At 36.6% G+C, this 24,795-nt stretch overlaps 6 protein-coding genes and 1 non-coding gene across 13 annotated transcripts; 4 read left to right on the top strand and 3 right to left on the bottom strand.

The window, feature by feature from the left end:
- Window positions 1-992: 992 nt before the first annotated feature.
- On the top strand, window positions 993-1,617 carry LOC147290787 (putative zinc finger A20 and AN1 domain-containing stress-associated protein 8). The gene has a single exon (XM_086235726.1). It carries the CDS (start codon window positions 1,145-1,147, stop codon window positions 1,598-1,600), a length of 456 nt encoding a protein of 151 aa, XP_086091852.1. The 5' UTR covers window positions 993-1,144; the 3' UTR covers window positions 1,601-1,617.
- LOC147290786 (glutathione S-transferase zeta class-like) lies at window positions 1,428-5,035 on the bottom strand. 2 transcript variants are annotated; one of them, XR_015121085.1, is made up of 11 exons: window positions 4,962-5,035; window positions 4,776-4,878; window positions 4,396-4,452; window positions 4,179-4,264; window positions 3,926-3,997; window positions 3,349-3,402; window positions 3,158-3,233; window positions 2,941-3,002; window positions 2,625-2,684; window positions 1,798-1,968; window positions 1,428-1,564 (listed from the first exon to the last, which is right to left on the bottom strand). XR_015121085.1 is itself a non-coding variant. In XM_086235725.1 (10 exons), exons 1-10 carry the CDS (start codon window positions 4,983-4,985, stop codon window positions 1,861-1,863), a joined length of 702 nt encoding a protein of 233 aa, XP_086091851.1. In that variant the 5' UTR covers window positions 4,986-5,035; the 3' UTR covers window positions 1,678-1,860. The 2 variants fall into 2 exon arrangements, 1 of the variants encoding a protein (XP_086091851.1); XM_086235725.1 differs by lacking the exon at window positions 1,428-1,564 and having other exon boundaries at window positions 1,678-1,968.
- A 1,476-nt stretch (window positions 5,036-6,511) lies between these two features.
- Window positions 6,512-11,160, top strand: LOC147290785 (FKBP-like peptidyl-prolyl cis-trans isomerase family protein). Of its 3 annotated transcripts, none has more exons than XM_086235724.1 (12): window positions 6,512-6,610; window positions 6,907-6,980; window positions 7,186-7,415; window positions 7,789-7,925; window positions 8,194-8,446; window positions 8,788-9,018; window positions 9,163-9,402; window positions 9,853-10,102; window positions 10,276-10,363; window positions 10,444-10,485; window positions 10,601-10,649; window positions 10,734-11,160. In XM_086235724.1, exons 1-12 carry the CDS (start codon window positions 6,598-6,600, stop codon window positions 10,813-10,815), a joined length of 1,689 nt encoding a protein of 562 aa, XP_086091850.1. In that variant the 5' UTR covers window positions 6,512-6,597; the 3' UTR covers window positions 10,816-11,160. The 3 variants fall into 3 exon arrangements, with proteins under 3 accessions (XP_086091850.1, XP_086091847.1, XP_086091846.1); XM_086235721.1 differs by having other exon boundaries at window positions 8,173-8,446; window positions 9,166-9,402; XM_086235720.1 differs by having other exon boundaries at window positions 8,173-8,446.
- Window positions 11,161-12,589: 1,429 nt separating this feature from the next.
- KU80 (Ku80 family protein) lies at window positions 12,590-17,996 on the bottom strand. 2 transcript variants are annotated; one of them, XM_086237443.1, is made up of 12 exons: window positions 17,891-17,996; window positions 17,342-17,434; window positions 17,195-17,246; window positions 16,891-17,022; window positions 15,861-16,264; window positions 14,804-15,090; window positions 14,495-14,690; window positions 14,181-14,387; window positions 13,776-13,943; window positions 13,381-13,701; window positions 12,967-13,115; window positions 12,590-12,836 (listed from the first exon to the last, which is right to left on the bottom strand). In XM_086237443.1, the coding sequence occupies exons 1-12, from the start codon at window positions 17,903-17,905 to the stop codon at window positions 12,776-12,778; spliced, it is 2,085 nt and encodes a 694-aa protein (XP_086093569.1). In that variant the 5' UTR covers window positions 17,906-17,996; the 3' UTR covers window positions 12,590-12,775. The 2 variants fall into 2 exon arrangements, with proteins under 2 accessions (XP_086093569.1, XP_086093570.1); XM_086237444.1 differs by having other exon boundaries at window positions 12,967-13,097.
- A 96-nt stretch (window positions 17,997-18,092) lies between these two features.
- On the top strand, window positions 18,093-18,165 carry TRNAE-CUC (transfer RNA glutamic acid (anticodon CUC)). The gene has a single exon. It is a non-coding gene; the product is annotated as a tRNA-Glu (tRNA).
- A 492-nt stretch (window positions 18,166-18,657) lies between these two features.
- On the top strand, window positions 18,658-20,869 carry LOC147290782 (DUF1499 family protein). Of its 3 annotated transcripts, none has more exons than XR_015121321.1 (7): window positions 18,658-18,912; window positions 19,057-19,115; window positions 19,258-19,387; window positions 20,001-20,073; window positions 20,193-20,285; window positions 20,441-20,520; window positions 20,622-20,676. XR_015121321.1 is itself a non-coding variant. In XM_086237916.1 (7 exons), the coding sequence occupies exons 1-7, from the start codon at window positions 18,680-18,682 to the stop codon at window positions 20,673-20,675; spliced, it is 756 nt and encodes a 251-aa protein (XP_086094042.1). In that variant the 5' UTR covers window positions 18,669-18,679; the 3' UTR covers window positions 20,676-20,869. The 3 variants fall into 3 exon arrangements, 2 of the variants coding, with proteins under 2 accessions (XP_086094042.1, XP_086094043.1); XM_086237916.1 differs by having other exon boundaries at window positions 18,669-18,912; window positions 20,407-20,520; window positions 20,622-20,869; XM_086237917.1 differs by having other exon boundaries at window positions 18,681-18,912; window positions 19,057-19,113; window positions 19,262-19,387; window positions 20,407-20,520; window positions 20,622-20,869.
- Window positions 20,870-21,503: 634 nt separating this feature from the next.
- PBF1 (N-terminal nucleophile aminohydrolases (Ntn hydrolases) superfamily protein) lies at window positions 21,504-24,206 on the bottom strand. Its single transcript, XM_086236801.1, has 7 exons — window positions 24,045-24,206; window positions 23,825-23,932; window positions 22,689-22,770; window positions 22,380-22,509; window positions 22,164-22,306; window positions 21,984-22,070; window positions 21,504-21,827 (listed from the first exon to the last, which is right to left on the bottom strand). Exons 1-7 carry the CDS (start codon window positions 24,089-24,091, stop codon window positions 21,753-21,755), a joined length of 672 nt encoding a protein of 223 aa, XP_086092927.1. The 5' UTR covers window positions 24,092-24,206; the 3' UTR covers window positions 21,504-21,752.
- Window positions 24,207-24,795: the final 589 nt, after the last annotated feature.

Genomic DNA, 24,795 nt, shown 5'->3' with positions numbered 1-24,795 from the left:
TGATCGAGTTGCCTGCATATAACAACATGTATATGTAGGCGTTTTGTAAATAAAGTTGCCTACATTATAGAGTTTTTTTTTTTTTTTTTTGTTAAAAAAAATCTTTGAGACTATTAGACAATTGCCAATTTCTAAGAAGGAAAAAAGTCCAGTTTTATGGGTCCAATTGCAAACAAAAAAGGAGATGTTAGCTATCTTCTCTTTTTTATTTTTTTCTACCTTCTTTCTTATTAGTTTCATTTCGTAGCGTAGTCTCATGATCAAAACCGTTTATTTTTAAATCACGTTTTTAAACATCATATTCGAAAAAAATTCAACCAAATAAAAAATTGTTTAGTCATATAACTGTTATCGATATAAAAAAAATTGTTATCAAATATATAGACGGTGAATGTAACTACTATACTTAAACAAGCTATAAAATAAGACGGTGAATGTAACTGCTACTAAAACGATTGATCTACTTGTAACGGTGAATGTAACAGCTACATGACAAAACGATTTTCGATATGGTTGATTTTTTTTTCAGAAATGATCTTTAAAGGGTGATCTAAAAAATAAACGATTGTGATCATAAACTACATCACAGAATGAAAATTATAAGAGAGAAGGTAGAATAAGAAAGTAGAAAGAGGAACGCAGCTAGCATTCCTCTTCATTTTTTGGCCCCCTCCCTTGAATAATAAATATATGGCTAAAATTAAAATTTGCTTTAAAATAAATAAAGAGAAAATAGGTAAAGAATTCGGATATAATATTAGAAGATTTATAACGAAAGACACAATTGGATAGAGACAATGAAAAGAAAAAACGTTGCTTAGGAAGAAAGAAAGAAAGAAAGTCTTACCAAGAAAAACTAGGGAAAGAACGAAATAAATAAATAAGAAGTTTCTAGAAAGAAAATTTACCAAAGCAACAATAGGAGAATCAGTCATTCTCAAGTGGAAACGGAATAGTAATGCTATTCCTAATCTTACACTACCACCGTCCTAAGCCCTATATAAAAATCACACACACCAACCCTCTTTTCACCCATAAAAGAAGAAATCAACTGATCAGAAGAACCAGAAAAAGAATATTTCGGCTAATCATCAATTGCTAAAGAACCAAAGAGATAGACAGGAAGCAAATATTTTGTATATGCATGGATCAGTCACAAAACAACAGCATGGACGTGCCTTCACTGTGTGCAAACGGTTGCGGCTTCTATGGCTCTGTGGAAAACAAGAAGCTGTGCTCAAAGTGCTATAGAGATTATCTGAAACAAGGGATCAATCTCACTAACTCAGCCATGGCAAAACTTGATCGGGCTTCTAATAATTGCATCACTACTACTACTGCTGCTGCTTCTGGTGGTGGAATTTCATTGCCTTCGCAGCAAACTAATTCATCAATCGGTGTGAAGAATATGAGGTGCCAGAGCTGCAACAAAAGGGTTGGACTGGTGGGATTCAACTGCCGTTGTGGTGGTGTTTTCTGTGGTATGCACCGGTACCCGGAAGAACACTCGTGCCATGTGGATCTCAAGATGGCTGGGCGAGAGATTTTGGCCAAGCAAAATCCACTTTGCAAGGGCAATAAGTTGCAATGGAAGATTTAGATAGATAATGAAATTGTAGGAATTGGCTATGGTTGTCTCATTGCATATATGTCTAGAATAGCTGGAGAGGGTTCAAGTTCTTTTATTTTTTGGTTGATTTGAACATGAAAGTTTAGTTTGGTTTTATTTTGGAATAAGAAATCGTTGAGCTACATAATTTCTGTTCATACCAATACATCATTTAGATATATACACACACATTTGGTAATCTTCTTTTGCCATATATCTGAATCTTGATCGCGCATTGAAACGAGACCTAATCAATGACTTAGTTTGACAGCATCAGGTTGCCTTTCAGGTGAAGAAGCTTCAAATTCTGGTAAAGTCTTGTACGCTTCATACACCATACTTAAAGTTGGGAACTTGGACTGCACCAACAATTTAAAATATACATTAAAAGATCATTTATTTTGTGCTTCTGTTTTCTAAGTGCACGTTTGGGTGTGCATGCTTGTGTGAATTGGTGTGTTGCAAGCATACAAGGGCCTGAATGAGAACAAATTCGCTCACTGTTAGCAATGGTGTAGCATTGGCTCCACATTCAATGTTTGCCTATAGTTAATAATAATTAACATGTGTGGTTGTTTAATAATTAACATGTGTGGTTGTTATTATAAAAGCTAATCATAATCAACTTTTGTGATATGTGACATGCATTGTGTGGAGTGATAATGTTACAATAGGGTTAATAAAGATGATGAGCAAAAATATCGTTCTCCACCTTAAAGAAACATGCAAAGAAAACCAAAATATATCGACCTTAAAGAAATATGCAAAGAAAACCAAAATATAACCATTTTTTTCTGAATAATTCAGACATCCACATATAATCAAACGAGTCTTTTAAAGGACAACATGTGTACGTACGAACAGTTAACAACTGCCCATGAAGTTATCTGGTGGAATTTACAGAGAACACACAGCTCTGAAGACTTAATAGAGTCGAATGAAACTACTAGTGTAATAACGTAGAAAAGAAAATTCACAACCAAATAAAAGAATGAGAAAATGAAAAAGAGTTTACCATGTTAATATTGAACCTTGCAGTAGCTACAGCAATTTGTGGAGCCAAGAACACGTCAGTCTGCCATTAAAAACCTTTAAGTAATCAGTTTCTGCTTTAAAAATCATTAATTCAAATAAATTCATCTACAAAGACATCCAGGCATCATGGAGATATCAAATTGCCACCATTGATGTCATCCAACAATATCTTAGGATCTTAGCTTAGGTAAGAAACATTTTTGTCGATTCACATTGGTTTAAACAAAAAGAATTAAGATGGAATTGATGTTTTTTGGGGAATTGAAAACGAATCACAGAGCATTCAGAAGAGAGACCATATACACTTCATCTCCTGTGGCATATCTGCCAGCAAACTCCTTCAGCAACTTCTCAAGAGCTACAAATGAGAAAAAGAAATCCTGTAAGCATCAAAACATAGAAACATTTAACCTTTAATAGTTTCACATGATGGAAATAAAATATATGTGTACGGATATACACACAGTCAAGAAAACAAAGAAATGAGCAAGAACATGGAGAGAATCCACTCACCGAGGAAACCTTTTTCTATATTCAATTGAGCCCATGATAGGCTCTCTTCAGGACCAATCTTTTCCTCAATATACTTCTACAGAAACAATGGATAATAACATACGCATGAATATAAAATCAAGGACAACAGCATGGGTCCAAGTATTAAAACCAATTTTCATTTTTTAAATACACAAGGAAACAGAATATACCAGCACTGAGAGCATATGAAGAGGCTGTATATTAGAGCTAATAATGCTTGCAGCCTGTGACAATATTATTCACTAATTAGCGTCACCAAAGAAAAATAATTTCATGAAGAATTCATTCTTAACTTCAGCAACTACTTCACCTCTCTCATCACCTCTTTCATTACCAGAACAAGATAAGCTATTTAGTACATCAGTCTACAACATGCTTTAATTAGAAGTAAAAAAAAAAAAAGGAAACGCCGAGAAAAAAAAAAAACCAAAAAAAAACTTCAGATATAGGGGCTTTTAATCCCTTAGGGACCTGAGCCAACTCATGAACTACCTGATTTTCCTTCCTACAAACCTCCCAAGGCCATTAAACATAGAAAATCCGTCAGCCTACTACATAACACAGTAAGCTCCTTTTTTGTGGTTGCAACACATGCTCTCATTTCTAAGATCTGAATATAGAGCTTAAATTGTGCATGGTGCCAACGAGTAACATTAGAAATTGTGCTAGTCAATTTAAGGTTCTGAAACTTTTCATACCATATATGGACTTCACATTGAGAGAAATGACATTGAGAACCGACTTTACCTGGAGATTAAGAGCTTTTAGCCGAGGGTCAACTGGCAATAACGGTCTCAGAGGATACTTCTCCTCCAGATACTAATCAAGAATCAAAAGAATACATTGTACTCAAACAAAAGGGACATAAGTAAAGCCTTCACAAACTATATGCAGATGGTCAAATGTGAAGTGAAACATAATGGAAGGCCTTTAGGTCTATGATTCCATGGCTGCATATCACAAAAAACATATAATTCATTTTCCAACAAATTACACTAACCAGCAATATTGCATAGGAGTCCGAAACCACCATGTCACCATCGACCAACACCGGAACAAAACGAAGAGGATTCACCCGCTGAAACTCTGCAAGTCACGCATAGAAATAAGGCTTTAACTTATTAAATCTTGAAAAGAGAAAACATAAGAAATATTGTTTTCGTTTTGATATATAGAACATGGCTTGCGATAAGCATAACATCTCTCTTCAAATTCACCTGGACTAAACTGCTCTCCTTTTGTTAGGTTCACCGGTTTGTACTCGTACGGAATTCCTAAAACATTCGATTCAAAAACAAAAACTGAAAACAAGTAAAATTCCAATTCAACATGAATTGCAGTCATATTCGGCAAATGATTCACAAATCACAATCGACCACAAAGATTATCAAATTTCTTTTATAACACTCGAATTCTTATAAATTAAATCAAAATATTAAAAATTCGCTGAAATATGTGAAATTCAGTCATACTTCATATTTTTTATGAATGCTTTTATTCACGAATTTTGAAATTCAGGATCGCGCAAAAAATAGAAAAAATAATAATAATAAAAGCTAAAAGCTAAAAAATAATTTTTTTTAAAGAAAATGCAGACCTTTAAGATTTAGAGCGAAGCGGACGCGCCAAGAGCAGGAGCTCTGCCAGTAGGAATAGAGCAAGAGTTTTGAAGAGGACGATAATGAATTTTCCATATTTTTCTTCACAAAAGAAAAACCAATAAATTCATGTATAAATTAATAAATAAAAGAGAAATGAAAATAAATGCTGAAAATTTTGGTACCTGCTTCTTGCTGCTGGCATCCATGGCTCTGCTCTGCGTGTCTCAACTCTCAACTCTCAACACTGAAATGTCCGAATTCTAGTCATTTTTTGCTGACTTTTTTTGTTTTTTATTTATAATTTACAATAGACACGTGTTTAAATTGGAGAAGGGGGTAAGTTTTGTCTTTTCCATCTTATTTTGAGGGCTGCTATTTGCACACCCTCTTTTTTTTTTTTGCACACCCCTTTTGAAAAAAAAAAAAAGCTTCAAGAAAAATACCACTTTAACCCTCCCCTCACCCACACACCCCATTCCCATCCCCCCCCCTACACACCCCTCCCCCTGTTTTTTTTTTTTTTTTTTTTTTTTCTTCTTCTTCTCCAGCCAGCCAGCTAGCCCCTCCACCCAACCAGCCACGCCCACCACCATTCTCCCTCTCTCTACCATCTCTGCCGACCACCCCAGCCCCGCCCCAGCCCACCCCAACCCAGGCCCGACCACCCCAGCCCCGCCCCTTCTCACCCCAACCCAGCCCCGACCACCCCAGCCCTCCAGCCACCGCGCGCAGCGGCTTCCAACCACCGGCGTGCCCTTCTCTCTCTCTCTCTCTCTCTCTCTCTCTCCGAGTAGCTGGTTCGGCAGGCACTTGCCGAACGGGTCCTTGATGTTCGGTGGGTACCTATCGAACAACACTCACATCGTTCGGCGGATGCCTGCCGAACGAGTGTGACATTTTCGGCGGGCCAGTGTCGAACGGATGCGCAGCTGCACGCGGGAGGATAGAGAGAGAGGAGGTGCTGCTGCTACAGGGCTGGGGTGCGGGAGGGAATGAGGTGGTCCGGTGAGGGGCTGAGTGGGTGGGTCGGGGCTGGGGTGGGCTGTGAGGGGTGGTCGGGGCTGGGTTGGGGTGGGCTGGGGAAGAGAGAGAGGAGGTGGTGCTGCGGGGGGGGTCGGTGCAGGGGCTGAGGGGCTAGGTGGGTTGGGTGGAGGGGGGAGGCCGGAGGGGGAGGGAGGGAGGGGTGGGTCGGGTGAGGGGGTTGAGGGGCTGGGTTGGTTGGGTGGAGGGGCTGGCTGGCTAGTTGGGTGGAGGGGCTGGCTGGCTGGCTGGAGAAGAAGAAGAAAAAAAAAAAAAAAAACAGGGGGAGGGGGGTGTGAACGTGAGAAAAAATAGAGGAAAAGAAATAAGGGTGTGTAATGAAATGAGGGTATTTTAGTAATGGGTTGGGTGTGTGTTGAGAGATTTTGAATTTGAAGTAAGTGTGTGGGGTGTGTAGGAGAAAAAAAGAGAAAAAGGGTGTGCAAAAAGAAAAAAAAGGGTGTGCAAATAGCAGCTCTCTTTATTTTTCGCTGGAAATTTGGAGCGTGCTTATCTCCCGCGCTGGGGAACACTATAGTCACCCATGCTGTCAAGCGGTGTCCTATTAGGGACTGCCACGTCAACAAAGGGTCCCACAGCACAATGGAAAGACTAGCCTTTTCTTCCATTCAGATTAATTTAGGTTTTTTATAAGAGTTGGGCACAGCGAGGCTTTTCACTTTCTCAGCAGGGTTTAAGGGTCCGAGAGAGAGAGAGAGAGAGAGAGAGAGAGAGTCTCTTTAGGGTTTTAGAAGACGTCTCTGAGCGAGCTCTTACTCGTTTCTCTGCAAAAGAAGAATGGCTTTCTGGGGTGAGTTATTAAAAAATAAAAAATTTTGCTTGGTTATTGAAAATATGTTAAACAAAAAGGAAGAAAGTGTAGAAAAAAAAAATGAAATTTTTGAACTAGGCTGAGCTGGTTGAAGATATTTGGTTTTCAAGGTTTCAAAATTCGAATCATTGAAAAGTATATTCCAAATTTTGAACTTTATTAGTAATCTGTTCAGGCTTTCTCAGCAACCAAGTGGAGCATATGAAAAATAAATAAACTTTTACCAATGATGTTCAACTGGGTTCTTAATCTTATGTGGTTATTGATTGTTACAGGAATTGAAGTGAAACCCGGAAAGCCTTTCACTCATGTATATGATGGCTTGAAAGGACGGCTTCACATTTCAATGGTAATGTTTTCCATTAGAATTAGGCTTGTTGTTATTTGTTTGCTATAATTCATTGCTAGGAAAATTTGAATAGAAACCCATGTGTTTTGTGGATTTGGTTAACTGTATGTTAGAATTTAGTTCCGTTTTTATGTCTGTGGTGTGAAAATTAAATAGACTTTGGTTTTTATTGTATTGATCAATGATGAATATATGATATACACAGGCAACATTAGGGACTGGGACTGCGACAAAGAAAAGCATACTTCAGTGCAATATAGGAAACAAGAGTCCAGTTTATCTATGCTCTTTGTATCCTGAGACGGCCGAGTCTTTGCAACTAAATTTGGAATTTGAGGAGGCTGATGAAGTCATCTTCTCTGTTCTTGGTCCCCGGAGTGTTCACCTCTCTGGTTACTATCTTCATGGTCGTCGACATCACAATCCGGATGATTCGTATCCCTTTGTTGAATTGGGTTATTGTTTATGGCATGGATCTTATTTCGCTTAACTTAATATTTTGGTCAAAATTTCTATGTTTTTACTACCTAACTGGGAAAAGACAAGAAAATAAACTATGGGATTTTGTTGTTTCTATTCCTTTTTCCAACAAATGGAGACCGAGACTATTGATTCTTTTTTGGTGGATAATATCATCGGTTGTATATTTCTCAGAGATCAAAGCTACATAAAATATTTTATGTCATTATCTTTTCACCTCCTATCGTCAGTTTTCTTGCAGACAATATATGGTTTTGGGATATGGATATTTTCATTCTCTAGTAGTCCATATGTGATTCCCTTTATTTTCCCTTGACTATGTGCCAAGAGAATCCTTTGGGGAAGATATTGCTGACTCAGAAACACACAGATCCGTTGACAGTGAAGAAGATAACTATGATGATAGTTTTATTGATGATAGTGACCCAGAAGTCTTCCCACCTTCTCCCATTTCTGATGGTGGAGGTATGATTACCAAATTATATGCCCCTTTGCATTGTTTACCCCCACAAATTTTAGTATACGTGATTTCAATTTTGATCAATGATGGTAGCTCTACAGAAATGTTTTGGTATTTGTTGTAGACAACATGTCCATGCTCATCTACATTGAGTTTAGTGGTATATTTCACCATTTTTGGCCTCTGCATCACACATCATTTATGAATTTTTGCAATATTGTTCTGAGCTGTTTGCTCTATCTGTATTTGGAGATTCTGATGCTGGTTATGTAGAGGAGGTTTCGGATAAGAAGAAACCACAGAATGGAAAGGGCCACCGAAGACGACTTAGGAAGAAGTACGTACTGAGTGAGTCAGAAGTGGAAAGTGAAGATGAAGACAAATTACCAATTTCCTCTTTGGTCAAGACAAAAGCCACTATGAACGACACAACAGAGGAAGTGGAAGAAAAAGTAGATGACGTCTGTAATGCTACTGAATCAATTAGAGATGCTGATGATGTGGATGTAGATGGTCAGTCGAAAAGGTATTTGTCCTGCTTAACAGATAACCATGGTAATTCCACTTGTCATACAATACCCTCAAAAGGCATATTTAACACATAAGTTACATAAATTTATTAGCTTCTTTTAATCTGTTAATGTTTATTTTGATGTCAACTGAACAACAATATGAGATGTTAAAAAGACACAGAAAAATCAACTACCAATATCCGGGAATTTTATGTATAACTGCAAATGAAGCTTAAAAAACCCAAACTAGAATTTACCAATCATGCTGGCATTGATTTCCATGATATGCTAGCGCAGGTAGATGCTTCAGCTAACCTCTTCCATTATTGATCCTTGGTTGGTAAATTTCATGCAGGCAAGTTGACCTGCCAGTAGACCCCTTGCTGCCTTCTTCTAATGTAGGCCCTGAAAATGGTGGAACACCAAAGAGAAAAAGGAAAGAACATCCGAAGGAAGCGAAATCACTTGAGTCTAATGTCCTTAAAAAAGATGATAAATTACAGAAAGATGAGGCAAGAGCTGACAATGGGACCCAGAATTTGTGTGGGGAGGAAGGTGGACAAGAACAGAAGATGGCCAACCATAAGTGAGTTTTTTTGCTTCCTTTTCCTTGAATATTATACATTCTCACATCATTATACTTAAGTGTGCATGCTATTCTTTATGGTTGGAGCATGTACTGATGATGATGTTTGTGGGTTTTGATTTTCTTTATATTATTATGCTCAAGCAGTGGAGCTGAAGTGCCAGATACTTCCTCAATGCCTTCCACAGAGCTAGCCCCTGAAAATTGTGAAAGACCAAAGAAGAAAAGGAAGAAGCAGGTGGAGAGGAAAACATTTGAGGTAGTCAGCACTAACCATGGTAATGTTGTCAAAGAGGATAAAGGCCAGCAGGATGAGGCAAAGGGTGACATGTGCCAAGATCTACCAGTGAGAAGTGAACAGAATCAGAAGTCAGCCAAGGATGAGTGAGTAATGTTGTGTTCTTTTGAGCTTTTAATATTAGAAGTATGCCAAGATATATAATTTTTACTTTAGGTTTTTCTGAATGCCACAAGATATATTCCTGTGGTCCCCTTTACCTTGGTCTTGGAAATAGCATAAAGAGACAAGGCAAAAGAGATGGATGTAAATCATAATATGCATGTGCATGTGGAGCCTTTTGCATATGCACACATGCACCCAGGTATGCATTTGCGCTCTTCAGCGCACATGCACACACAAATATTTCATTTGTCAAGAGGGTGCAATTACTAGCACTGTTTCCATTCATAAAAAAATGAATTTCTATTATTATCTCCCACACTCTATTCCAATATACATGTGGTTTTCAGGCCCCGTGTGTGTGTGTGTGTGTTTGTGATTTTGCAATAGTTATCCCATGATTAATTTAAATTTGTCTGTTCGTTTTCCTATAGATTTGTTGGTCAATCTGTTGAGAAGAAAGTTAAAAAGAAGAAGAAAAGTAAAACTCAAGCACATGGGGAAGCTATAAACACAGATGTACCTCTCTTGTCAGCAGAAGAGAAGATCACATCTCCCATACAGATTGAGGCCCAGAATGCTGATGCCAAGTCATCTCAAGTTAGGACCCTCCCAAATGGATTGAGTATTGAGGAGTTAGAAGCGGGAAAACCAGATGGCAAAGTTGCCACTTCAGGGAAAAAGGCATGTCTTTTGAATCTGTATTTGATCTATTTATTACTGATCCTGTTTTAAATTTGTTTGTTTGGCTGTATAATGGTAGCGACCTAAATTATATTCTTTACTTTGAACAATTCTGCTAGCGCAAATTAAAATAAACTATTACTGAAACTCTTTCGATTTTGTGTGGCTTTCAGATCAGTATTCATTATGTTGGCAAATTGAAAGAGAATGGAAGAGTAGTTGACTCGAATGTTGGCAGTGCTCCTCATAAGTTTCGCTTAGGTATTACTAAATGAGATAAAATCATATTTTTACCAAAGTGTTTGTTTCCACCTTGTATTTACATTTGTTGCTTCTTGCAGGTTCGGGAAAGGTTATAGAGGGTTGGGATGTTGGTCTTGATGGTAATGATTAAGGAACTTAGATTTTTATTCTATAATCGAACTTCGTTGTTACGATTGTAATTGCTTTTTGATTATTGTTATTTTGAGAGTGTTGTGATCTATGCATGATTCTCAGGTATGCGAGTTGGTGCCAAAAGAAGACTTGTTATCCCACCATCAATGGGGTATGTTGTAAAACTTTAGCTGACCCAATTCCTTTTGTGCATTTCTTTCTTTGGGATCTCACTTCCTTGCTCTACATGTTGCAGTTATGGGAGTGAAGGAGATGGTAAAGATGTACCACCAAACTCATGGCTTGTATACGATGTTGAATTAGTGAAACTTCGTTGACTGATTAATTCTACTGCCCTTGGTACCTGCCTTAGCATTTCCTATGTGCAAATTGTATTGAGATTTTTCCCCCTTCTCATCAATACAAAAAAATGAGGGAGTACCAAAGTTGTAATAGGGAGTACCAAAAATGTGGGAGCATTTTCTCTGCGCAAATGTGCCTTGGTTTTCAAATGCAGGCTTTTGTAATAGGGAACTGGCTTTTGGTATAAATATTTTTTTTTCTCCTCCCTTTATGGGTTTTCCTTTCTCTTCATTGAACCATATAACACATGTAAAATATGAGTTACCGTCATATAGAATAATTTCTCCTGGATTATAACAATACTAGCCTCTTGATTTCAATGGGTTTTTTTGATTACACATGTTAATATTTTGAATTATCATTTACCATTTATGTTTACATTTCTCACGCCTAAAATTTTTATAACTCCCCACTGCCTCCACCTTTGAAACATTCTTAAGGTAGTGGGTGAGTTTTTCTTAATTTTTCAATTTGTTTTAATTACTTCATTTACAATTATACTTTTTACATTAAATTTATAATGATACCTCTCATATACCTTCATTTTATTAGACTGTTTTTACTTTACTTAATTGTTTTGTTTCACAAATTCCATTTTAGGCAATTCTAAATTTGATGAAGTATATACTACATTACTATGTAAGACCAAACTCTCCTTTTGGCTTTATACAGTATAAGATAGATAAACAATGTTTAGTTGTGCATCCAAAATTCCAAATGAAGGATGTTTTTTTAATTGGGCAGCAAAATATCAATTTTAGTAGATCATTGAAGGAGCTGCATCATATATCAACTTTCACATATGATTATTTTCTTTCTTTTCAACAAATATTTATTTTTGTATTAATTTACAAGGAGTTATTATAATACAAGTTGAACAAAGCAGACTACCCAACGAAATGGATGAGAGAGAGGGTAGCCATTTGTTAACATTATTTCAACCTGGGAAAGGTTTTTTTACTTTGGATAAACATAGGATCAGTCAGATAAATTATAGAGTCTTCAAACATTTTGGAGTATTCTTAAGGGTTAGGATTAATAAAATCCAATACAACAGAATTCTGTTCGAATCCTATGAAGTCTATGGAATTCCATTAAAATCCATGAAATCCATCAAAATTCATAATTCTTTTAAAATTCATGGAATTCCATTAAAATCTGAGTTGGGGACATCCCCTTAGTAATTTCAGCCAAAAAAGATTATATTTGACTTCGTAATCAATGATTATATATTCAGCAGGGGATGACTGGATGAGCAAACCTTTCAATACTTGTTTTATTTCTCAATATGTACATATATTAAAAAGAGTAAAAGACATTTGGAACGAAAAATGTAAGCCAATGGGCACGAATGGGGGAGCATTTGTATGAGAGAGAGAGAGAGAGAGAGAGAGAGAGAGAGAGAGAGAGAGAGAGAGAGAGAGAGAGAGAGAGAGAGAGAGAGAGAGAGAGCTTCAATTTTCACCAGTCCCCTACCTCAAGACGATTGCCAATTCTTATTTTCTTTTATATTCCAAGTAAATGTGGAGATGCTTTTATACTCCAGTTTTTTTAATCAATTTTTATACACTCCACAGTTGGTAAGTTTAATCATGAATAACACAAATAAGTTGTTTGACAATCAGAGATGAAATAAAAACTATCTAGAGGACCAACACGCATTAACTTTATTTAAGGATAAAATTAAAATTAAATCTTTTTAAAAAGGTATGTCAAGAAAGAGAAAATGTTAAAGAGCTACTGCAGAAAACGCATAACAATACATTCGCAGATCATGTTTCCACACTTTACTTCCAAGATATTTACAGATCAATCCCCATATCTTTAAACAAAATTTGGGTTCTGTACATTGATGTAATTCTCATCAAGTATCCTAAATACACTAGACTGAACGTGACAATGAACCACCAGATGTCAATTAAAGCACTCAAACATTCATTCCAACATGGGCTCTGACTTAACCAGAAAACTGCTAGCTTCATCATCTGTAACTTCACTGCTTAGGGAAACATATAGAAACAAATATCAAATTAGTGAGTGTTGAAGGAAATGAGAATGAAACAAGAGCAGGTAATGACTTGAAACTAAGCGCTTGAAGAACAGGAAAGAGCACAAGAATGTGTAACCTGTCTATTGCTTCTGTCTTAGAAATCAAGGTGAGTTCTTTGGATGCAAGAAATTCACAGAAACTGCCAAGGGCTTTCTCCTTGCAGAATTTGCATAGAAAGCGCAGAAAATCATTGAACTGTTTGGGTTCCTGCATGGGAAAAACTTTCTGAATTTAAAGTGCAATTGTCAGGTATAGCCATAGTTGTCAAAGTACACCAGTATCTAACTTGTGCATCGGAAAGAAGAGTAATTAAAAGAGAACAAATTTACATTGACACTATCTATGAGTTTCAAACTAGATTAGTTAAAATTATGAAAAGGACAAACTTTATTTTTCTATTTATTTTCAAGGTACTAAAGTTGGCTTCTATGTTGATATTATCATATTATTATTCTACTATTTATTGAGAGAGAGAGAGAGAGAGGCATACCTGCTCTAGGATACAACCCTTGCGAAGGGCAATTAAACATTCCAGTGCTTTAGCATAATTATCCCCTTCGTAAGAGTCCTCTACTAAGTCGTATATTTTGTTTTTCATACCCGTAATTGCTTTACCAACCCATTCTGGGGTATCTGTACGACACATCATAGCTTCAAAATCCTGGACAGGAGTAGCATCCCCAATTTTCTCAACCTTAATTGCAGATGTATGTTCACTGGAATTAGGTTGATCAGAAATGTCCGCATGACCCTCTCCCTCATTTGACCCAGATGGTTTATCTCGTAAGAATCGCCTACTTGCTTTCTTCAGCTGCAAACCAGTTACATATAAAACTTGAATTCCTGTTATTGTTGAAAGAATACAATAAATTGCACAGTAACGACCTTTGGGTTCTCCTTGACTTCAAAATGCCTACGAAATGCATCAATAACAAACTTGTTTTGGGAAAGTAGCTCTTTATCAGGTTCAGTAATCTGCCTGAGAGTTTCATCGAGCGGAGGTACAGCTGCATCTGGCTGCCTTGATTTCAACTCAAGATGACGAAAAAAACGCTGAAAACAATATATAAAATCTGCAATGAATTTCATTTGAAAAACCATAAAGGAATATTTAGGAAAAAGACATCAAGAAGACAGGGATACATTATCATCTTTAAATGAGATTTTTGAAACACTTCCCTTTTAGAAATTTTTCAAAAAATTATACTTTATGGCCTTTTGGGCCATTTCAAAAATTTCCATGGAGAAAAAGGGGCACCTAATGATTGACAAAATTGCATGACTGAGTACCTCAAGAACAGGATTTGGTGTTAGGTCAGGCAACAGAGCCTCCTCTTTTCCATGTGGTGCAAGATCAAACATCCTGACAAAGTCATCTGCAGCCGCTTGCTGTTGTTCATTTGGTTGCCACGATGCTGGTAAGTTATTAAAAGATGGAAACTGAAATTCTCGAACATCCTCAGCAAAAGGAAGTACATTGAAGTAAAACGAATCAGGCTGCCCATCAAGAACAATAAAGCACCCAGAATTAAAGGAAACCATGAAAAGAAAAAGTACTTCAAGGAAGCAGTCTGTGAAACTGCATATTAAGGCATGAGACTCACAGTATTATCTTTGTCAGATACATTCGGTGTCAAGACCCCCACAACAACATTCCCTTGTCCTTGCCTCCAAATACAACGCAAAATTGCTACCTTATTCATATCTTTCATTGCTCTTGCTAGAGCAGAAACAGCAAGAATGGCCCTTGTATTACCCGGTTCAGGAATGAAAACATTGACATCTTTCATGTAATAGTGTCTTTAATATTCGTTTATGTGTAGGGCAGGACCAAAAAAATCAAAATATTGTCATTTCCATTCATATTTAAAACCATAACACTTGAAAACAAATTAAAGCAGATAAAATCTTACCGCATTATGTTTTTAGCATCAGTAAACCCTAGAAGCTTCAAACCTTTTTCTGGTTTGAACATGACAGCATCCCATTCGGAAGATGATATGGGAATTACTTGAGGTCCATAACGATAACCTTTAATCCTTTGATCTGGAGGTACTACTTTACTAGGATCTTCAATGCTTTTGTACTCAAAATCTGTCTTGACTTCATGTGTAGCAAATTTATCTGTTAGAGGCGCTTTATCAGAATATTTCTTCAGAGTGGGAAACTTCTCTTCTGACGTTTTCTTATAAACCCATACCTGATTATCATTAATGGTATAAACAAGATATGTCAAAAAACAAATCTTAAAGCTATATTATCACCTAGAAAAATAGTTCCAATTGTAAAATAGACTATCCTCGGGACAGTATGATATTTATTTAGAAAACCAACAGATTAGAAATATAAAACAGACAATTTAAGGCATGCAAGAATCAACATTAAGCCATAAGATGAGAAGAATTATAATTAAAAAAGATGCAACTCATCGAACACTGACGTGTAGAACATGTACAAGACTCAACAAGGCCCCACAGAATCACAATGTAACATGTGAAATGACTCATAGAAGTGACATTCAAATTTCAATGCTGCCATTCTTATGCTCAATATAGGGTGCCCAAGAACAGGTCAGTAAACTGGCATCAGAAGCACCAGAATGTGGATCCCACTGATTAAACCCCAAAGGCATATGAGTACCAACAAGGATATCGACTCTCGTGACAATGGATGATAATATGTTGCACCAGACACTGGCCCAGGCACACAAAGGTCAACGAGTTTGTCCACATAGACAGTGGTTCACAACCCTGCTTCTAACTCATGGAAATACTCAAGTGTGGAGGTCACAAATCTTTATTGGCATTATGATAACATTGTGATAACTTTTTGTCCCTTGATACAAGAAAAAAAAAAAAAGTAAACTAAATTTTTTTTTGTAGGAAACAGTAGCATGCAACAATAATTATGCACAATTAGATAAAATTGTAGGATTGAAAATCAATTTGCAAAAAGCATAAAAGATCCAACCTTAATCTTCATTTTGGAACTGAGCTCAAGATCACCCCTGAATATTGTAACTGGAGATATTTTCCGAGTTCTAAGAGCACCTAGCAATGAAGTCGGACTCTCAACATACACTAATTTTGCACTTGTTTTCTTTGAAAATATATCCAAAAGACGATCATTCTCATCCATTATACTTTTATCTGCTTTCCCAGTAAGCCTTCCTCTTAAGACTACACTTTCCATTCTCATGCCATTTGCATTCATATGTTCAGCAATGGTGGTGACTTGTTCTTCTTTAGTTCCCTCTTGCGGATCTTTAGTAGGAAATTGTGCATTCGTAAGCAGACAAAGACGTTTCTTCCCTTTGTTTGTTTCTGCATATTTCTTTATTAGCATATCCAACCCAACAATTATACTATCAAGAACTACCAACAAAGTTAAGGTTCCAAGGAGATGAAAATGAGTACATAATCAAGCACAGGACAAATTTCCTTCCTGAAACAATTTCTTATACAATTTTACCAAAAGGTTCTCCCTTCAGCTTCAAATGAAATTGACCAAAAATAAGAGAGAGAGAGAGAGAGAGAGAGAGAGAGAGAGAGAGAGGGGGGGTGAGATAATTATGAAAAATGGTGATCCTTAAAAAAGGCATATACGCTATTTTACAGAATAAATGAAATTTGAAGGCATACCCATACCCACAGACAAATGAACATATATGTCTATAATTCTATATAGTAAATTAAACCTTCCAGTACATAGATACCCAAAATTTATTAATAAGTAACTAATTATGTACAGAGTTCATCTGTAAAGCTCTTATCAAAAAGGCTCATCTCTAAGGCAAACAAAAGGCAATTGGAAGGATTGTGAGAATAAGGTAAGGAAAAAAAAAGGGATCATCAACCTTTTGAATCTCAAGAAGCGTAAGAATGGCAATATTTTATGTAGAAGGTGCAAGCCAAGAAGAAATCACAGTCATTAAACTTCTAGACACTAGGTGAAGCATAAATTGCTACCCACTGAAAACACTAGGAAAAAAATAGGATACAATCACCAGCATGAGTTCCTCGTGGGAGTTGTTGTAGAGCTTCAACAAGATGTCCATCAACAACTTTCATATTTTGTAAAACCACTACATGATCATATCCACCCACTTCCTTTGTCAGTTCATTTTCAGTGTCTGAACAATCAGATAGCACCATTAATAAGTAATGCTCCCCAAAAAGTTACTAAAAAGTTAAATTTAGAATATGATGGAATTAAGAAAACACACCTAGCAACTAGAAATCACACACAAAGTAAGTACAATGATGTTATTGCTATAACTAATTTATTGGAGAGCTAAATGGTACCTTCTGTTCCAAACAAAACAACTCCTACTTCGTCAAATTTGCTGTAAATCAGCTGCAAAATAGAAAGGGACCAAGAAAATAAGAATAAAATTGTAAAAATAGCATTACTCTAGAACCACCAACCGTACACAAGAAATTCAGTCACACCTTCTTCTCTACTAGCATAGAGCAAACTTTTTCTATCTCCGGAAGAGCATTGTGCATCGATGGACTGACGTCGATCAACAAAACCAACCCTTCCTGATCCCAAATACATGAAAATGTTGTTAACTTAAAAACAAAGCCTTAAAAAAAAATTACCATATTTCGCTATTAAGGAAATAAGAGTGCCCAGATTTTACTTATTACAAACAGCAATTGCATTTCATGAAAACTGGTGGGAAGGGACCCAAATTTAAGCAGACTCAAAGGGTTTTCATGTAACTGAGAGAAGTCAATAATACAGCCTTAAAACCCTAAACCCTATGCAGAAACTAGCAACTCAAGTATCATATGAAATTGACATGTTTAAGGGTTTTCTTTTGGAACTACCAAATCAAATTAAAACATAAAATAAAATAAAAGAAGAGAAATAGAATGAGTAGTTTAGACAGTGAAATGAAGAAAAGTAGCTTTTATTCACCAAAACAAAAAAAGAACAACAGCTTTTACTTGAAGAAAAAACCAGAGAGAAGACAGATTATGAGGTTTTCTTACCTTGTTTCGAGCCATTGAAGAGGGATTAGTAAAGCTTGTAGCAGAAGTTGGGTTTTGTTTGAAATAGTTAATAGTGAATGGTGCTGTCACTTGTCAGCTGTGCTGCTCTTTGATCTTCCCGCTTTGGTTTTGAGTTGAGAAATGGCCAAATTACGTAATATCTCTCAAATATTAATCAAAATACTAGTGAATTAGCATCAAATCCGTTGTAGTCTAGTTGGTCAGGATATTCGGCTCTCACCCGAAAGACCCGGGTTCAAGTCCCGGCAACGGAATACTTTTGCTCATATTAGTTTTTATACGTACTCATGTCTTAATATTTTTATTTTTAAAAATAAACTAAATATTGCCATTTTAGTTGATATTTTACAATTTTAAAATTAAACTAAAGTCAGATTTTTTTTTTTTGTTGTGACCATTTTCTATGTATCCTTTATCAAATGAACTACCTATTGTCTATTGACCATAAAAAAATGTTAAATCAATAGCTATAGGCTAAAGAAAATATATTCAGTGGACAGATCCTAAACCCATTTAATGAGTGGACAAGAACTCAGTGGAGTCAGTGCCCCAGTTTGCAGGCATGTGCCAATATAGTGCCATCTTAAAGGTTTGAATAGATATGAAAAAATTTTATCACACAATTAGAATTAGGTACATTTTTTTAGAAAGTTTTGGAACGATTTTATATTACACAATTGGGTATGTTGTAACAATTGAGTATGTTGAAACTTTTGCGCACGGTCCAACCCACAAAGCCACATTAGGACACAGTGAGATGCGATATATATGCGCATAAACAATCAAACAAACAGGCGCTCAAGATTTCAGTATTTCACGCAGAGAGCTCAAAGAAACAGAGAGACACGCACACAAACACACAAAATGGCTTCTATGGCATACCCAAGGTCCTCCTATTACTACAGGAACCACAACAAAGTGAATAGTAGCTCCACCATTCCTCTAATCGTTCTTTCTCAGCAGCAAAAGGACCAGAAACCCACTGACCCAGTTGGTCGAAGGTGCTCTCTCTCTCTCTCTCTCTCTCTCTCTCTCTCTCTCTCTCTCTCTCTCTCTCTCTCTCTCTCTCTCTCACACACACACACACAGAGACCCACATGGTTGTTGAACCAAAATTTATGATCCAACATTGCAAAAAATTGAAGGGAACTAATACTGAGGAGCAGCGAATTGGCTGTGGTAGGGGCTATCTTCAACTTCAGGTACTTGTCCTCTGCATTTTAAGCTCATCCTTATCAATCTTATCTATTTAATCTATCCCTCAAACTCAGGGCACTTTTGGACTGAATCTATAATATAAACTTAATTGGTGTGATTTGAGTTTTGTTGAATTTAATTTGATGGGTGCAGTGGTAAAAAGCCTGATTACCTTGGGGTGCAGAAAAACCAACCGGCTTTGGCTCTTTGTCCAGCTACTAGGACTTGCATTTCAACCTCTGAGAATGTCACTGACCTCACCCATTATGCCCCTCCTTGGTATGCTACTTCTAATTCTTCTTTCATTTTATCTTTTTCTTGTTAGATAGGGAAATGGATTCACAAGCTTTTCCAACTACATTGAGTGCCATAGTTTTCTTTATTTCTTTTTTTGTGTTTAGTGCTCATTTTATATAATTAAGAATTCCATATCAGAAGCTTTACCAACCACATTAAATACCATACTTTTTATTCTTTTGGAGCTCATTTTTTTTTTTATTATTAAGACTGTTCATTTTTCATATTAAAAACCAAACCTTTTTTATAGATGAATTGAACCGATTGGTAAGGAGGAGACTAGGAGGAGATTGAATCCATATCTTTCATCTGATTAATGATTACCACTGCAAGATGGGATCTTAGGTATAATCCAAACCCATGCAGATGACAGTGTGGAACTTTGACCAAATTGGGGGTCAAACAAGGATTGCTGTAAAGTCTATATGGGATGGGATCATGGGATCATGGGATCATGGGATCATGGGACCCAAACCCAATACTGTGTGTTTAAAAAATGTTGTTTCCCTTTGCTGCATACTCACCATTTGTATAGGGCCAACTCACACCGACCCTTTAAGTAAAATGTGGTGCACGTGGGTTTTTTCTATTACAGGGACTACAATGGAGGACGCAATAGGAAAAAGGCAGTGAGCAGAGAGGTGGCTATGGAGGAACTTCTCCAAGTGGTATAAGGATTTTCAAACATGTTTGCATCTCCATCATATATGGCAACTTAGATTAAATCCTAGTAAATATGAACATTGGACTCAATGGGCAAAGCCCAATATAAAACTCCATTTTGCAGATAAAATCAACAAAGCCAGACAAATTCACACCAAGGATTATGGAGAAGAAAGATGACTATGTGCGAGTGGAATACCAATGCCCCATTCTAGGGGTAGGTTTGAGTGTTGACCCATAACCCAAAAGTCCCCTATCTTGATCATAACTAGAGCAAAAATTCAGTCGTAAATGTGATCCAAATAGTTTTATTGATTAGTTCTCTTGTTTTTGTGTAGTTTGTGGATGATGTTGAGTTTTGGTTCCCACCAGGCAAAGACTCAATAGTGGAGTATCGATCTGCATCCCGGTTGGGGAACTTTGATTTCGACATCAACAGAAAGAGAATCAAGGTGAACAACTGAACACTGCATACAAACAACTCATTTTTTGTTGCCTCTGCTTTTGCATTTACAACTACATTATAAACTCAATTGAACTGACTTCATGGTAGGCGTTGCGGAAAGAGTTAGAGAACAAAGGGTGGGCTTCTAAGGACAGCTTTTGAGAGACCCTTGCTATTATACAATAAGAAGATGATATGCAATCTGCATTGTATTGTACCTTCATTTTTACTACACTCAGTCATGCAGATGGATCAACACTGAACCTCAAAGTTTTCATATTACACAAATGCAGTCATGTAATGATTTTTGTAATGAAGAATGAATGCGAAGAAAACAGAAAATAACAAATGTTTGAACAAGAAATGTCATGCACAGCACATAGAAGCAAGTTTACCACAAAAGAAATTTCTAATCATATGAATGAACAGAGGAGAGGAAAGGAACATCTCTAGAAACTTAACTCCAAGCCAAAACAAGGCAGGAAATAAAAGAAGTGCAGCAGTTGAGGCTAATAAAAAGGAACCAAAACATTGGTAATCATATGATGTGTTGATGACTATGTTTAAAGAAAAAATATAGCATCAGGACAGAATGGTGCTCATGCTGTCAACTGCTTTGAATGTTTCACTGTAATAACTGTAGTTGAGTACTATTTAAGAGTTTGAAACTGAATAAACTAATAAAGAAGCCATTTCCCTGGGAATTGGGAAATGACTGCCACAAAGACTTGGAATAGATGACCATCTTCCAACATGCAATATTTGAAGAAATGAGCCATCAAAGAACAAATCAAATGGTTGTCAAGAAAGAACAAAGATAAACCAAAAGAAAGGGGAGTGAGGGGCTGAAAAACATTTCAATCAATTTCTCCTGAACATGATGCCTAACAGAGATATCAAATATCTCTTACTCAGAAACCCAACAAAAGAGTGCAATTTTATGTAACAACCAAACAAATATACTTTTCCAAAGCACCAAACTCAAATGGATAACTCAAGCCAAAGCTAATTGCATAATTCAAGTCATTATAGTTTAAATACAAGAAACTCATGTCCAATACAAGCAGCACCACTACAACATTTCTATTAAGTAGATGGTAGTTTTCTTAAACTGGAATTATCAAAAGCAAACAGTGAGGACAACACTGACTGAACTGTCTTGATTTACCACCCAAAGGTACAGCATGAATTTCCAATTTCTGCTTTGGTCAAAACCAGCACCATGGTTCTGGGTAGACATCAATCTTTCCTGAGTTCCATGTATTCGTACCGAATGCCATCAGCATTTAGGACAACAATTTCCAGCTTGTCACCCTGTAAGAAATCCATAACACCTTTTAGAAATTGAGTGTATGTGTGTGTGCGTGTGAGTGAGAGAGAGGTGCAAATGAGAATGATATTTCCTTTTTGGGCCTGAAGATGAGCTTGATATGAAAGATGGAAAAAATCTGCAAAGGACCAAAAACTTACAGTGTATATATCCCTCTCAGTTGCAGATGCAAAAACAGTTTTGACCAAATCAATTGCTTCTGCTTCAGAAAGTGGTGTTACAGCATCCTGCACATGTCATAAATAGTGAAAAGGGTGAATAAAAAGTTACCAATATTCTGAAGCAAATGGGTAAACTAGTAATCAAAGTCAAGAGCAAACCACAGCAGGCAATAAGAGAGGGCTGGGAGACTTCAGTTGGTTATCCAAAAAAGGCATGATGAGTGTGGAACCAGAACCTTGGGCGCTATATCCAACCCTCTCATAGGAACCAACAGCATCATACGTGAAGACACAACCCTTACCTATAGTTTAGAAATTCTTGTTAGCAGAAAGACTCTTTAACTGGGAACAAAAGCTTCTAAACTCTAATATTACCTTCGTTATCAAGGCCACCCAAAACATTAAAAGAATAGTACGGAAAGAACCGTTTGTAGTAAAGGGTGTTCGAAAGTAGTTGGCCCATTGCAGGGCAGCTCATTTGTTTGTTATGTTGATGCTGATAGATCTGGGAAACAATGATAACATGGATAAAATGATACATCAGCAGTTCTGGAAAATGCTTCGATTTTTTAGAGTCAACGCTAATAAATATAGCCTACGCAATTGTTGCAACCAACCAACCACTGTCTGTTACAGATGAAAAAATATAAAAAACAGTACTTGAATAGGATTTTTAAGCCTCACCGAATGCCTGGCATCCAAATGCTTTTGTAAAGCTTTCACATCAGCCTGAAAACCAGAAGAGGCCATTACAGATTTGTCCGCTCTGCAAGTTCAAAAGACGAAACAATATGTAAGCCCAACATCATTACTGAGGAACTGTGGTAAACAGTAAAAATCCTCTCATTAAATCAGCAAGACAACTACTAAGTGCTGATTTAAGCCATCAGATATCAAATAAAGGATAACAATTTTTTCATTCATTGAGAACATAAGACACAATCACCTTAAATCTATCAGCAATAGTTTGACTTTGAAACACATAACATAAGCTCGCCGCCTTAGTGAAAACGAGACCTTGTGCAAGCATGGGTGTAGGTGATTAAAATTCAAAAACATTTTTTTATGCTTCACAATTTGAAACAACCCAGTTGACCAATCCATTATATTTCTATAAATTTATATCCTAAATGGTATTAGTTAACGGGAAAATCCTGGTGGAGCAAAGTGATCATTAATTCCCACTCCCTTATATCATGTAGAAGCAGAGTAGAATCGCAATTAAGGTGATAGATACAAGAATTTGCTCCATATGCCAAATAAACAACCCAAATGCAATGGATAATTTCGTCACCACCTCTAGGCCTATATTTCCTTACTTTCCTAAATGTAAACCCCTATTTGGAAAGAACAAATATATCAATTATTAAAAATTATTCGGCCACTATTTCTTCAAATTAAATCATTGACCATTTGACCCAGCATAGAAAACTTGCTAGCAAACATAATATCTTATCATAAAATGATTATCAGCAAAACTGAAAGCATTTCAAGAAATTCCCTGAAATATTGGCCAAATTTCAAGTTTATGGACAAAATAATTCTAACATATACTCCTAACTCCAATGTGTCTGCCCAAAAACCAATTTGACTAATCACTAAGACTCAAAGAACATACAATCTGACCCAAGTGATAATTACCCAGAAACAAAATAAAAATCAGAGAAAACCTAAAAACAAAAAAATCCTAAAAGCAGTAACTAAAATACAGCAAAAGCCTGCCTTAAAAATCAAAACCAACTCGTCAAATTTATTTATAAAATCAGAATATCTAAAGGAACAAAATAATATATATGCGAGAGAATTATAAAAGTCCGTACAGTTTGCAGATTTTGGAGTACTCGCGGGTGAGAATACTGTAACCGGTCGACATCCGAGTATCGGCTGCAACCACACAGTAATTGGCTCCCGCAATCGCAACACAGGATCTGCAATAATCACAGAAACAATCAAATACACCCAAAAAAAAAAAAAAACACAATTACTCATATGCATACATACATATATAGAGATAGAGAGAGAGAGAGAGAGAGAGAGTACCCGCCATTGTTGTCGTAGGGGGACCAGTTAGCGTGCTGCTTGGTCATGGTGAGTGGTTCAGAGACAGAGAGAGAGATGTGTGTAAGCAAATTTAGGGCGCGGAGCAAAGTGCGAGGTGAGCTTTGTGAAGCTTTGCTTTTCTTCTTTCAGATCCCTCGGTGTCTTTAGCTTCAAGAAATAAATGGGGTAAACGGCATCGTTCGGGGTATTAGGGACTAATGACTAAAGGCCCATCTCAGATTGGTGGTTATATTTGGGGCTCTCTACACTGGACCAAAAAAAATGACCCTCTAGACAAAACGGCCCAAATGCGAATGTGACTGATAAAACGGCCCACTTTTTAATAAATCGAGCACTCAACATCTTAATTTTTTATTTTGTACTAAAATTGTTCGATACAAGTATATAACTCAATAAAACATAATTGTTCAACTGTTTCAATCGTACCGGAGAAATAAAAATGAACAAGTCGAGCGTTCACCAAAGAGTGCTCAGCACTGTACAAACACGCCACTCATTTATATTGTGGGCCGGTTCATCATCTTGAAAGAAATGATTGAACTTTTTTGACACTAAAAAAGTGTAGACATATATGATTGTATGTAATGCAAAAACTCAGGTCTCTAAGATCGAGAGATTACGACGTGGGATTCTTTTAGAAGCATGATTATTGATTCTCTATGATTGATAAGTCATGTTACTATTAGAAATTTTTTTATTTCACAACCATAATATTACATCATAGTGTGAT

Source organism: Dryas octopetala, chromosome 3, assembly GCF_963921425.1.
Source record: "Dryas octopetala chromosome 3, drDryOcto1.1, whole genome shotgun sequence".
NCBI lineage: Eukaryota > Viridiplantae > Streptophyta > Magnoliopsida > Rosales > Rosaceae > Dryas > Dryas octopetala.
The sequence above is the reverse complement of the archived record's forward strand: the minus strand, read 5'-3'. Positions and strand labels throughout refer to the sequence as shown.